Below are 15170 nucleotides of genomic sequence, written 5' to 3'. Positions count from 1 at the left end.
TTCGTATGCCTTTATTTATAGTGAAGTGCTGTCAGTATAATGACTGACCTACTTTCCCCAATAAAACTGGCTTCCATTCACTATTTTAATAAAATATAAAAGGACTGCAGTTCATGATAAGGGTATTATCTACCCCTGACAGTCAGGAGAGGGTGGGAAACTTTGAGACTGGGGGCGGGGGGCAGAGGGGAGAGGATGTCCCTCCTTTCTGCCCTGTACATCATTGGGGAGGGTGTACTCCACCAGAAGCCGAGTGTGCCCAAAATATAAGCTATCGTGTTTAAATTTATATCTGATTTGCATTATTTATGGGAGATGCATACTTCTGTTTGTTCCTGCAGATTATTCCCATCTATCCTAATCCTTGAAAACGTTTCTGTCTTAAGTCTTTGCGTCTATGTCTTTGCATCCATTCAGATGTACCAGATAATATTCATTATACTGTAACTCAATGGTAGAACACATGCTTTGCACACAGAAGGTCCCAGGTTCAACCCCTGACATCTCTGGTTAAAAGGATCAGGTAGCAAGTGATGAGATAGTTGTTTGCATGAGACTCTGAAGAACTGCTGCCAGTCAGAGTAGACCAGGATAGGCAACCTGGTGTCCTTGAGATGTTTTGGGAGCTGCAGTCCAAAACATCTAGACAGCTCCAGGTTGCTTACCCTTAGATTAGGCAACGCTGTGCTAGATTGGTCAGTCTGACTTGGGATAAGACACCTTCCTATGTTCATAAGACAATTCAAATTATATGATTGAAGACATGAGAGAGTGCAATGGTTTTTGGTAGTGTAAAGTGATGGTCTTATTTCTTGAGAGAGAGGCATATGGTATTTTTCCCTACAGTTCAGACCTTTAATATAACATGTTCATTTTTGAAGCATCTGTTCTGATTAAAATTTACATTAACTAGAATGCTTGCTGCATTCTATCTCTCTACCTTGACCGCTAAATAAACATCCCCCCACCCCATTTCTGTTGCGGGTATGTGAGGGGAATTCCTGCTTTCCTCCAACATCCACAGTTGACTTAATCCCAGTGATTAAGTGCCTTTTCCTCCTATTTCTTAGCTTTTTACCAGGCATCGACAGCAGAGTCAGTTTATTTGATTATTTTTAGCATCTCTGCTACTCAAGGTTTGTCAAGATTTCCTGATAATCTCAGTAAAGTGGAAGTGGATTTTGTGCTTTTATTATAACTTACAACTGTCAGAAGCTTTGTTTCCAACTAAGATCAATCCATTACACTTTAATTATATTAAGTTGTTCAATCCTACTTTAGAATTCATTAGAATCCATTTTCCCAAGACCTTGATAAATGATGTGTCTGCTTATATATGTGGCTTGCTATGGAGCAAATTGAGATTCAGGTTGTGAGCAGCACTTAATCGTTGCCTGTGCTCAGCAGTGGAACATATAAAACTGTGTGTCTTTGACCAAAAGCCAAGTGCATTTCCTTCACCACTGACTGTCCATAGCCCAACTGTGCTATCTAGAATTCAGGGGCAGATTTTCCAGACCAGAGTGTGCCTGGTCTAGGCTGCCATGAACACCTTTTGATTTAAAAACCTCTAGCTTGGACATTCATCCTGATATTGTCTACACACCGAGGGATGTTTCTGCTTTTCATTAAATTGAATAAGAATGGAAATGGTAATGGTAATATATGAAAAAATTATACATGGTTATGGCTAAACAGAGATAAATCTGGGAATTTCACCATATCCTTATGTCTTGTGATTAGACATGCGTACAAGTCTTTCCAATGTTAGCTTTTCATCCTATATGTCTATATGCTTCCGAGCTCAGTTCAAGGTACTGATTTTAACCTATAAAGCCCTACATGGCTTGGGACCATAATACCTGATGGCACGCCACTCCCAAAATGAACCTACCTGTACACTGCGTTCAGCATCTAAGGCCCTCCTCTGGGTGCCTCCTCCAAGGGAAGCTCGGAAGGCAGCAATGAGGGAGAGGGCCTTCTCAGTGGTGGCCCCCCCTCTGTGGAACAAGCTCCCTGATGAGGTCCGGCTGGCACCAACATTATTATCTTTTCAGCCCCACGTTAAGACCTGCCTCTTTTTTTCCAGGCATTTGGCAGCATATGATGAGTTTTATCCGGTCCTGGATGTGTCTTTAGATATTTCTGATAGTTCAGTGTTTTTTAATATATGTTCTTTGTGTATATTGTGTGCTTTTATGTGCTTTTTTGTAAATGGCTTTTAAACTTTTTGTATTGTATTTAATGTTTTAACTTCTGTAAACTGCCCAGAGAGCTTCGGCTATGGGGTGGTATAGAAATGCTAATAATAATAATACATAATCCTAGGCATCTATGGCCACTCCAGAAAAATGTGGAGCAGCTGGGCAATCCCAGTCAAGTGGAAAATGCTTTATGGTGGAAAGAACACTGAATTTATTGCCCAACTACATTATTTCAGGATGCAAATGACAGCATGCTGTTCCAATAAATTATAGGGTTTAAAGCCAGTTATTAAGATTAGTGACACTAAATACTGAAAATACTAGCCTTCTTTTACATTTGTGCACACACGAAACACAGATGGTATTCTAACTGGCAAAATAGGCTTATCTTTGAATATCAGAATTTCACCATCAGTGTTTTTCATTATAACCTAGTATAGATTTGTTTGTAAAGTGGTTGTATAAACTTGATTTCTTTTCTCCCCCCCCCCCCCCAGCTGTGTGGAGTTTGACTTGAATGTAAACAATGTTGTAGGAATAAGAAATACATTCCTTCTCAGAACCTATGCATACAGTAAGTCTGTACATTTTATTACATATTCAAACCACATTGAAGGGGGTTTTGTAATGAATGTGCCTGAATTTAATCACTGTGTGATATTATTCCTTATTCACCACTCAATAAAAAATAAGGACCTAACAGCATCGTTTAGGTCTAATATAGATTACCTTTATAATTTACTCATTAGTTTTGACTACTATTTCCACTACTATAATTGATAAAGATAGAACTGCTACAACAATTGGGACCTGCAACAAAATGTTGCAGTATGGAGTGCTCTTGTTCAGGATGTCTGCCAGCAATGCCCTTTCCAGAATCATTCCACTTCCCCCTACCCTGCCACCTAATTTTCTGGTATTTTCTCTAGCAGCCCAGCATTCCGTGCCCACTCAGTCTTTATTGAGGTGTTTTGGGGGTGTCCACTTAAGGTTTTATCTAAATATACTTTGTACTTTTGCAAACCTTGGGGTTTCCCCAGGCCTGATATTACTATTTTCTTGTGTGTGTATGTGGTGCTGTTTTAGCTACACAGGGATATATATTTGAAGAATGAATTTGTGCCCGCGCACACACACACATAAATGTACATGGGGTTTTAAAGAATATAAGCTAAAAATACAGGCCTTTCTCCAAGCAGCTTACTATCTTTAAATTTGAACAGTACTAGGATACAGTAGAGAGAGGGGAGGAAAGGGAGAGTTCAAGATAACAAAATAGATGAATGTGAAAGAACGTTATTACTCATATTTATTTCTGTTAATGCTTTATGATAAAGGTGAGTGTGGAGAGAGGTGGATCCACATAAATAGGGGGAGCTCCAAGCATTAGGCAACAGCAAGAGAGAACAGGCACAGACTATTTTAAAAGCAAAAGACCTTTGGGTAGCCACAGTTTTCCAATAGAGGCTATATATCCAGTAAAAATGTGTTTGGGTTGGGAAGGCAGTGCTGCCTTAGTTAGACATTTGGTGACCATTCTCATTAGACAAGCACCTAACTGCTTTGCCTGAAATCTTTGTCTTGTTTACAGTTGAGAGTCGAGTGCGTCCATTAGTGCTGGTTGTAAAGAAGTGGGCAAGCTTTCGTGGCATAAATGACGCCAGTCGAGGCACTTTAAGCAGCTATAGTCTTGTGTTGATGGTTTTGCACTATTTACAAAGTAAGTATATATTCAGCTTTTGGACTGGCTTTTCTCCTAAACATAACTTTATGATTAGCAACTGTTCTAAAATTGCTAGGCGTATCTTTAGGTAAAGGGGTGGGTGGGTCTTCTTTTACTACTTTCACCTAGTGCCATATTCTTGGTACATATCCACAGAAGATGTTTATTTTCCTGTTAAACATACCAAGGGTAAACTGGACTTCATTTTTCCTCTCTCAGAGGAAGTTATGGATTACATTCTTTTGTGACCTACTGTATTAGCTTTCATGAAAAAATACTGTAGCATGATTGTTGCGTTTCTTGCTGTCTCTTAAATACAACTAGCAGCAGGAAACAGAAAATCTGCCATTCACTTTAACAGTCTTGTAACTAACTGTAAGTTCAAGTAGGGTCTGAATATAGGAAAGCAGCTAATCCTGCTAATCCTCTAGCACTTATGTGCAAAGTGTTTCAAGCTTTATTTATATTCCTAAAAATGCTATGAGACCAGCAACTATTACACCCATTTAATGGATTGGGAACTGAGGAGAGGCTGGACTTGATGGCCTTATAGGCCCCTTCCAACCCTACTGTTCTACTATTCTATGATTCTATGAGATGGTGGCTACCAGTGATACAGTTTGCACAATGAAACAACCTATAGTTTGTTAACCATGGGTTGCTCGGGAACAAACAAGCATGCAGTCTTCTGCCTGCTCCCAGTTTGTTCTTGGGATATAACTCTGTATCGTTTCTCTCTCAAGAACCCAGAGTTTCGGGTTTGGACATCACAGAGAACAACCCAGGGCTGGAGCATCCCTGGGTTGTTTAATGCATCAGAAGCAGGTGAGCAGTCGGGAGCCAGCAGGCTTGCTTGCTCCCAAACAACCCATCGTTTACAAACCATGTATTGTTTCATTATGTGAACCAGGCCAGTCAGTTCTTGTTTCAACAAAGATTTGATCCAAGGTGCAAGTCCTTCATTTGTTTTCCACTGCACCATGTTTGTTCTCTAGTTTTCACCTAATTATATCCTTAAAGCTTGGTTCCTTTGGGTTTAATCCAACATGGCAGCAGAGGTCTGCTAAGAAGATGGGACTTTCTCCCTCTCTCCTCCCCCCAACAGCCCTCCAGGCATGCTCCAAAGGGTTTCCCAGCCCTCAGGAGCAGATATTGAGGAGATGTGGTAGAATCACCCCCTCCTGAATCTGCTGATGGAACTGCTTCTGTCAGCAGAATAATAGTGTTGGATACAACCCATAAACTTAATAGTTAAATCCAATGTTGCACGAACGGACATCATGCAGTAGGACCTTCCCCTTGCTTTCCTCCCCGCTCCTCAGGCTGCTCAGGAGGGTCCCCCAACCTTCCAGAACAGATTTGGGGAGTGCCCAGAGGGCTGCTCTTGTGAGGGGGGGCGGGGCGGAGTCCATTCTGCCTGTGGTTTCTGTTCCACTGGTGAACAGCCAGCATTGGATCCAACCCTAACATCAGAAGTTCATGTACACAGCTCGTGAGCTTATTGAAGGAAGGACAAGATAAGATTGTGATAAATAATACTAGATTTTGAGTCTGGTAGGAGGTTCTTTTGCTGCAGAAATCTTACTTGTACGATTAAGGAAAGAAAAGTGGGAAATGTAATTTTTTTCTTTGCACCTGCTCATTTTGTATTAGAGAAGCTTTCATTAACAATTAGGTTGTGGTTATTTATGAGCATTAGGGTGCAATCCTATGCATATTTAGACAGAAAGAAGTCCTGCAACTCCCGGAATTCCCTAGCCAGCATGGCAGGCTGGGGAACGCTGGGAGTCGTATTTTTTCTCTCTCTAAACATGCAAAGGACTGTGCCCTTAACCTTTTTTAAACCATAGTCCATAATGGCTATGCAGTAGTAATAAACCAAAGCTTTGTTAGGAAATGTAAGCATCTACTTTATAATAGTCTCCCCGGTATTCTTAGGGAACTTGTTGAGGTGTAACATAAATTACCTGAAAGTGTCTTGAATTCTAGAATTCAGAAATATATTGTTTTTTAAAATTAAATTAAAGGGGGAATTTTATATGCATTAAAAATAAGATGGACCTCATTCACTCATGCCTTTTCTCAGAGAATGAAAAAGTTTGAGCACTAAAGTGGTAACATGCCCATTTTGTATTTTTTTGCCCATTGTTATCTAATATTTTACTGCTTCTGTTTTAAATGTGTTACGGTGCTTTTTTAGTTGAATTTTACTTTATTTTAAATTTCTGCCTTGTAAATTGCCTTGAAGAGGTTTTGCCTCAATAGGAAATATAAATATTTGAAATAAATAAATAAATATCATATTGTTAGCCAGCTTTGACCAGGGCAAAAGTAGCTGTACTTCTAAAAATCTTCCCTATTAGACCAATTAAGTGTTTCGATGCTGCAGTTTAGAAGATCACTGCCCCAATGCAATTGTATAGATCATCTCTTAATTAGGAGAACAGTTACTAAAATATCCACCTATTGTCAGCTACTAAATAGGAGCATTTGGGACAGAATGGACATTCAACTAAAGAGTTTTAAAACTGTATTGTGTGTAAAACATAACTCAGCTGGAAGATGAACATTTTTTTAACATGGACATTTATAGCAACTGTGCGTAATTTGTAAGGCAATATCCACAATATTTATTTGGTTTTGGGGTTCCAGTAGGTATTTTAAAAAGACATGTGTATACTTAGGAAGACAGCTTTTTATTTAATATTTATTTTGACAGTAGTGGTTAGTTGGGGGCAGATTGTGCTTTCCATATCCAGAAAAGTAGGTAATATTAAGCGTCATTCACAACTTCATCGTATTTTGATAGTTCAGTATCTATATTTCTACAGCAGAAGCGTAAAGATCAGTTTTCTATAACGAATTAAAATGTCTTCATAGTGAAAAATGTCCACATGCCCCTGTATAAAATCAAATATATTATAACCAACTTTGGCTAAATGGATAACTTTCCTATTCTAGAATGTTTAACCACATTTCACATAAATTTAGGGAGGTAATTCTGCTTAATTTAAAAGGCCTAGAAATTTACATTTGGAGTAAGCATTTTATCCTAGACCTTCAGTTCACACCACTGGTGTAGCTGGTATGTTGTTTTCTGTGAAGTACATGAATCACAGCGACTTTAAACTTTTTTTTTATAGCCCTACCTGAACCTATCCTTCCATCCCTCCAAAAAAATTACCCAGTAAGTGCTTCTTATAAATTACTACATAATATGTTTATTACATATTTATTACCTACAATATGAATGTTGCTATTTAACTATTAGATTTGGGTAATGGCAAAATATGCCTGTGACCATGTTTGTTAGAAGTCTATAGTGAGCCACCACTGTGTGCCCGTGTGTGTAAAGTTCCCCTGCAGACTGACCTTTGTTTCATACAAACTAACTTTTTTACAGATCAGAACTGATTATGTTCCATTGCTAGGAAGTAACACCCATTTATTTCCATGGGACTTACTTCCAACTGAGTGTGCTTAGGTTTGCAGCCCACTGTTTTCAAATGTACTACTGTACTTAATGGTCTGTTCTGCATGTAGAGAATGTCTAGATGAGTTACCTCGCCTCCTCCTGGTGTTGTTCTAGGTTTTAATGCTCTGTACCCCATTAGCCTTTGCCTTTGCAGTTTACATACTTCTGAAGTTAATCTTATTTCCAAGGGTATCCATGTGCCTTAGGTCATGTTAAGTAGGTTCACTTTACATACTGTGTGGATAAGGATTGCTTGTCCTCCCTCCCTCCTAGATAGTATTTTAACTCCTGTGGCTAGTGTGCGGTTGAGTATTTGTTATATTACAATAGCACAGTTGCCACAGGTTTGTGCAAGGAACAACAAACAAAAGAATCTGCTGTGAATCAGATGGAAAACATCCTAATGTAATGGCCTAAATTTCATGGAGGTGGTAAACTCATGAATGGGTTATATCATTTTAGATTGCAGGTGAGGGCTCAAATGACTGAATGCTCCTCCATACAAAATCCCTGCACATAGTCCCTGCACATAGAAAACTAACCATGCTTAGTTTTCTGTGTTGAGGGATTTTTCTTCTACCGCCTCAATGAAATCTAGGCCAGTGTGTCCAGAACTGTTAAACAGCCGAAGATGTTTCTTGATTATTACTCTTAATGCACTGTTAGAAGCATCTAGTGCAGCCTTCCCCAACATGGTGCCCTCCAGATTTGTTAGATGGGAGTTACAGTCCAACACATCTGGAGGGCAAGGCTGATCTAGGGAATTTTGCCCCTTTCAAAAGACTCTGAATGAGAGATTGCTCACTCAATCTGCAGCATGTTTAGAAGTCCTTGACATCAGTAAGGAACATTTGCTGTGTAATTTGGGTTTCCCCACTTGCCCAAATAACCCATTTCTGTGCTGTATGCCTCTTGGCAACTGAGTTAATGGCAGTGATAAATCATGACACTTGGGGAGCTAACCCACTGTGACAAATTCTAGGGGGGTAGCCCTATTGTAGCAAAAATAACTAAGATGCTTCCACGGCCTTAAATAGTGACACATTCAGTGTGGCTGAAGCTGTCATGGTCCAGAGCCAACTTCATCAGATGCATGAAGTGGTCACATGAGTGATTAGGTAGGTGTGTGTGTGTGTGAGAGAGAGAGAGAGAGATAGGGAGAGACAGAGAGAGACAGAGAGAGAGAGAGATTTACACACGAAGTACAGAGTGAAGGGGGTAGTTATTTTGTTTTATTCTTAAAGTGCGTCCAAAAGGTCAAGCAATGCAAGAATGCTGTAGGTATGTTTTAGTACTACCCAGAGTACACATGAATACAGAATCTAGTGAAATTAATAAGGTTATTCCCCAGTAGAGTCCTATAGTGCTGCTGGAGCATTGCTTTTCCATAATTAGCTGGATTTAGAATTAAAATGGAGGTGCCACACAGCACTTCATAGAGCTTCGTTATTCAGCAGCTCCCTTCCATATGCGTAAGATACAACAATTCCATTTAGCAAAGGTCTCTTCTAATGTTAATTAAACATCTTTTAATTGCAGGCGCTACCCATTTCATTTCTTCTTGTTGATCACAGCTAGGGGAGTAGAGATTAATAGCTTTTGAATGGCCGCAGTGTTTGTGTTCCCATGAAGGGGGGGGGTAATTACTGTTTTACCTGCATTTTTAAAAAAATACAGTGAAATAGCACCCGTTTGCTGTTAAAAAAAAAGGGGGGGGGACAAAAATTAGAGGAATTCAGTAATTAAAGCCTTCCTCCTGCAGAAACTGATGTATGCAACGGGTGGTTGGCAGAGTGAGTGAACAAAGAATGGCAGTTCCAAAGAAAAGGGCTAATGTGGAAGCAACCTCACTTGAACCCCCTTTATGTCACAGTAGCTGCTCAAAAGTTACTGAGTTCAGAGGCTCGGTTGGCAAAAGTAAGAGCACCAAGAAGGTACTACCATTTGTTTGGGCACAGTTTATGCCATAATTAAGTTCACATGGGGGGCGGGGAGTGTGGATGTTGTATGATATGTTGAACAGAGGGGGTTAAGGATGGATTAAAATTGGTGTTAAAATGTTCTGTGTTAGCAATCAATTTAATAATTCCTTTTGCTGTAAGATAAAGCCATCTTTTAAAAAACCTAATAATGCACACAGGCTGAAACAAAGGTTTTTAAAAGTTTCAATCTTTCTACTGTCTTTCTTTTGTGGTGGTGTTGGAAGGGGGGACTATTTTCTGTAGCCCTGCACAACTTACATATGTGTAGAATATATATATATATATATAGAGAGAGAGAGAGAGAGAGTGTTCACCATATTGGTATTCTACTAGTTATTTTCATTTGTGCTGACTCAGTTCTTCAGTAAGGCATCCACGCCCTCTGCATATGTTTATCAACCTCACATTGAAAATCTGTTTTTAAAAATGATGATTATGCACAGTTAGGCCTCTAACATCAGCAATTGCACATTCTTCCTCTTTTTTAAAGGCTAGCAAAGGAACAATGGAGAACTTTCTAACATATGGTAACTGTTTAGAATAAGCAGATTTAGCTCTATTTCAGTTGACCCCATGTCTTAGGTTAGTGTTAATACAGTGTTTTAACATTTCTCTGTGGTTTACTAACTACTTAGCTACTGTACTCTGTAGTTTCATTTCGTATCTTCATATGCATTCTAATGTTGCAATAGATCTGATTCTTTTTAATCATTTTTGAAAATGTAATTCTGACTTAACTAGATTGCTTTACATTTAGTATTTGATGCTTAGCTGAGCTTCATGTACTTGGTAAAGAGTAGCTAGTTCAGCACATTTGTGAGCTTACACTCTTGTGTAAATTAAAATAACTTGAATCTTTCAATGTCTGATATGCTTGAGAGTGTAATCTGGCATGGTAATCTCCTGTTCAATTTCCATATAGGGTTTTTGTGCAGCAACTCCTACTTGCATATTTTATTTCTAAAATTTATATCCATTGCTTCAGTGGCCAGTTGGCATTCCCTGAGCTGGCTTACCTAGTGCTTCATTTTTCATAAATAAAAAAATAAACTTCTTTTAAAAGCTTGCAGCAGAGTGCATTTTTTATCCAAGGAGGAACATCTTCCGATTCATCCCCCCTCCCTATCCCACATCCCATGGAAGTCAACCTTGTTGGTTTAGAATGCCTGGCTCATTTTATATACCACATCCAAGGGCACACAAGTACATCTGAGCACTGATGAGAGGGATGAGCCTTTGGAACTTGCATATCAGATGTGCATGTACCAGAAGAAGATGTACACCTGATTAGTTAGCATCTGGTATCCAGAAGGTTTGGACTGAATATCTGCTTTCTCATTGCTTTATGATGCTTGTATTATAGAGAGTCAGTGAAAAAAGGAGTTCTGCAAAAGAAAAGCAAAAAAAGTTCACTATGAAAGGTGAGCAGAGCATGTCTCTGGCTCATGCTTGCGCATGTCTCTCAGGGGGATCCTGCATACTGGTAAACCTTGTTTTGTGTTAGATCAGACATTACTTTCTACCAGAGAGAGCAAGATGTGAGCCTGACACTCACTGCACTTATACTGAATGGAAAAAATTCTGACTAAGTCTTATGGCTTGTCACTTACTTGATCTGAAATATCTCAGCTGCTCTCTTGAACGAGTGCAACTTATACTAATACATAATCCTGAGTATTTTGAGGCTCTGGCTGCATGTTATGGGTAATTTCTTTTTTTTTATTTGTATGGGCTTATGCACTGGAGTGCCAGAATGTGTTAGATTTGCTGAAAACAAGAAGCGTCTATGAAATTGAATTTGTCCCTTGGGCTGAAAGGGTCAACCCCCAGGAATGGGTCACACTAGATGTGACATAAAATTTTTAGAAAACGCAAATTGACATCAGTTTGAGATATATTGGCACCAATTGGGGATTTCCTCCCAGTGCAAATATCAGTTTTACAGGAGTGATTTTTGTCAGGATTGCAACAGGGGAAGAATGGGTTAAATTCCCCCTTCCTGTCTATTGCAATCCTGATAATTATCCCCTCCCCCAGCAACTGCTGTCTGCAATGTTTAAAAATGTACACATTGAGATGCATTTCACACTACGTTTCTCTCCCTCTCGAGGAGAAACTAGACCTCCCTGCACATCATACATAATTTCATAGATCTCCTATCATGCCCCACTGCCGTCATCGTCTTTTTTAACTGAAGTCCCAAATGTTTTTGCCTTATTTATTTATTTATTTATTTATTTATTTCATTTCTATACCGCCCAATAGCCGAAGCTCTCTGAAGCTCTCAATAGCCGAACCTTTCCTATTAAGATGTTCTGACCCCTTCATCACATGATTGCCCCTTTTCTGCACCAGGCTGTATGATGATCTTTTAAAAATGGGGTGACTAGAACTACGCACAGTTTTCCACACATGGTTGCCCCATAGATCAGTTATAGGCGATCCAGTGCGAATCCCTTCAGCACTTGACAGGTGAGTAGAGACGGCTGGCTTAGTACACAGAGTACAAGTTAAACACTTGTTAAGTTACCATATAATTAGATCATTGTCTGTATTTACCCAAAGTCTGCCCAGTGCTGATAATTCAGAGACTTAATGGTTCATGGAAAGTCTCAAGGGCTTTTAAAAAATTCTTGCCTTGTAATGGGTGGCATGGGGGAAGGAATGAAAGGAATAGTTCTAGAATGGCACAAAGGTGCTATTTAGCTTAATACTTTGCTTTTGTTAATAGGAGTAAATCTGGACATGGGAAACCCGTGTTAAAATCCTACCACCCCTACTTTCTGTGGCTTGACTTGGGCTTGTCACTCTTTGCTGTAGTTCCCCAATTACAGTGAGACTAGTCATGGACCTCATGGTACCCGTAAGGACAAGCAAAATAAAGATTCCCATGCCCTTTGCAGCTCAGATGCTATCTATGTAAATGATTAATAACATGGGTTTAAGACACTGTTCTGTCAAGGCGCAACAGTTGTTATGAACTTTCCTGCTTACCACACTTGATTCACTCTGTCATATGCAAACCAGGTTTGTTAAGGAGTGGTAAAAGCCTGAATTCTGCCCCCTCCTAACTTTTTCAATAAAAGCTTATGGGTGAAGTGTGAGATCTAATCCAGCATTAGTGATTGCATGTGCAGATCTAGGTTGCTTAATCTGAAGTAAAAGTCTGTATTGGCTAGGGTACATAGTAAGGTGGAATTACAGCAGCGCAAGTTTCACCTTCCTTACACAGGGAGTAAACAGTACAGGAGATCCCCAGGCATTCCTTTCCTGCTTCCACCTGCCAGTTTGTTAAGTGCCTTGAACAGTTTTATCAAACTCAGGAAACCTTATTAGGGTTCTCATTTTAATGCCAAGCTACAGGGAAGACTCAACCAAAGCAAAATAACAAAACACTACTGCCCTCTAGAAGGTATTTGTCAGATTTGTATCCTTCCCTTCTTCAAAGATACTCAGGCGTGCATACGTGAGGATTTCTCATTTTAGCCCAACAACTATAGGAAATAAATTTATGCTGTGAAATACTAACTTGGACCAAGGAGACCTGGGTTCAAATATTGTAGAAGTTCAGAATCCCATTCCCTTTTCATCATGTGTTCTTGTATTTAAAAAGCAAAACCTTTGCAACATTCCATGTATAGAAAGCAGGGAAAGTTTTCTGCTTTACCAGATAATTAAAGATGCCCATTAAAACAATTTAGTTTTTAAAAATATTAAAACAAGATGCCCATTTTTACCCCCTTGTTTTAATTGGCATCTTTAATTACCTGGTAGAGTAGAAAACTACTGCTGCTTTGTGTAAAACAGCAAAATGGCAGGATATGTGCGTAGGTTGTTTTCTTTGTATTAAAGATGAAGGAATATGTATACAAGAGAGACAGACAGAAGAGCACTCAAGAAAAGCAGGGGTGGGTCAACTTGCAAACAGCAGGATGGTGTATGGCATGGACTGGAAAGGATCTTTCTGAGGCTAGGAAGCTGAGTTAGCAGTTTTATTTTTTGATTTCTGTTGAAGAGATTCTGCTTTTCCATTGCAGTCAAATATGACCATTTGTTAACAAGCAAGCAACAACATGATCATATCTATTAGATTTTTATTATTGTTCGATTTTGAGGGTTTTACATTGAGTTTTTCAAAGATTTGTACTGATCCAAACTACATATTAGTTGGAAGTAAGTGCTACAGATTTGAATGGGGCTTACCTTGCCATGAGTCACATGCATGTTTACCTTTGATAGCATTTTAACAGATTGTAGGACCATGGCACAGACATTAAATAACACTATGTTCTCTGTTTGTGTCTTACTGTCTTTGCAGGAATCTTTTGATCCCACTATGCAGCTGCACCTTGTGCATCAAGCCCCGTGCACCATTCCTCCTTACCTTTCAAAAAACGAATCAACACTTGGAGACTTGTTGCTGGGCTTCCTGAAATATTATGCTACAGAATTTGAGTGAGTGATCAGCTTCTCATCTCAATGAACCCCTCTGTGCCTGCTTTGCTCTGGCAGTTCACATTGGTTCTGCACTGACTGCAGTTTCCAAATGAATTCAAGGACTTGTATTTCCATTTAAGTGGGAATGCTTTCCTTTTTAATTAAAATCGCCTATAGCGTAGGCGCGTGTGCGTGCACACACTAAGAGTATAAGGCTCTGTGGCTAAAAGTTTACATGTAGAGACAGATTTAAAATGTACGACATGATCTAGCAAAACTTAAGAAATCAATGGGGGAGTACTTGGGTTTGGCTCTTAAGAAATAATTTGGCGGTCTCCAGTTCAGAGTTCATTGAAATGGAGTCAGGGTGTATGGTATTTGAAGGAGCATCCTCTCCATTTGTACCCATGTGTCTTAAGATCTGTGCAGGAGATCTGCAGAGGTTAAGTTGGAAGCAGTAAGATCTAAGCCCTTCTTTGTTGTGGTGCCGTAGTTATGGCATTTCTTCCCTAAGAGACCTGGTTTTCTTCCATAGTCCAGCACTTCCCACCTGCTGATCGGCTCTAGCTGGTGCTTCTGTCTCCACTCTCAAAGCAGTTCAGCTCTCAGAGGCTCTAGAGCAACATCTCCATTAATGCAAATTGTGATTTCTGTTTTGTGATAATACATATATTTTTGTAACCTGCCAAAATAGTCTGAACTATCTAGTTTGGCAGGATTAAAAATAAATATTGCTGAACACCACAGCAGAACTGGAATTAGTTGTACAACAGCATCGGCAAAACACTGTCACTGTACAATTTTTAAGTATGAATTCAAGATTAATTTTGCCTCTTTTGCGCACACAACTAAAAATGTGCATGAATGTTGTTTGTACTAACTTTTGTGAATGACTTACACAAAAATGCTAGTTCGATTAAACGTTGCCTAGAAATATATTCTGGAGAGGGATGGGGAAATGAATAGCTTCTTGAAGACATCCTTCTATGTTTATAAACATTTTTGAAATGTGGAATGCCCTTCTTCTCCTGCATTTCTTATGGAAAGGTAACAGGTTTTTCATTTGGCACTCAATAGCAAAGCAAGTGTTGATCCAAATGTCCTTCTATCCAGTGAGGTTTACTATAGTAAAATGAAGGTTAAATTCATTTTCCCCCTTAAAAAATCCCTCAATTAAAATTGGCATTTAAAAGCAAACTTGGCATTTTACAAAATAATTGTTGTTCAGTCGTGTCCGACTCTTCGTGACCCCATGGACCATAGCATGCCAGGCCTTCCTGTCCTGCGCGCTCTCCCGGAGCGTGCTCAAGTCCATATTCATTGCATCAGTGATGCTATCTAGCCATCTC

At 39.4% G+C, this 15170-nt stretch overlaps 1 protein-coding gene across 3 annotated transcripts in view; it reads left to right on the top strand.

Annotated features, from left to right (window-relative positions):
- TENT2 (terminal nucleotidyltransferase 2) overlaps positions 1–15170 on the top strand; it is a 47952-nt gene that overhangs the window by 18060 nt on the left and 14722 nt on the right. For all 3 annotated transcript variants that reach the window (XM_084833389.1, XM_084833391.1, XM_084833390.1), the window contains exons 9-12: positions 2702–2778; positions 3796–3924; positions 7071–7114; positions 13703–13839. In XM_084833389.1, the coding sequence (XP_084689515.1) occupies positions 2702–2778; positions 3796–3924; positions 7071–7114; positions 13703–13839 (387 nt within the window). The remainder of the gene's footprint in view (positions 1–2701; positions 2779–3795; positions 3925–7070; positions 7115–13702; positions 13840–15170) is intronic.

This window comes from Heloderma suspectum, chromosome 2 (assembly GCF_057233095.1).
Source record: "Heloderma suspectum isolate Gila_16-S chromosome 2, 16-S_ref, whole genome shotgun sequence".
NCBI classification, from domain to species: Eukaryota; Metazoa; Chordata; class Lepidosauria; order Squamata; family Helodermatidae; genus Heloderma; species Heloderma suspectum.
This window is presented reverse-complemented; position numbering and strand designations above follow the sequence as displayed.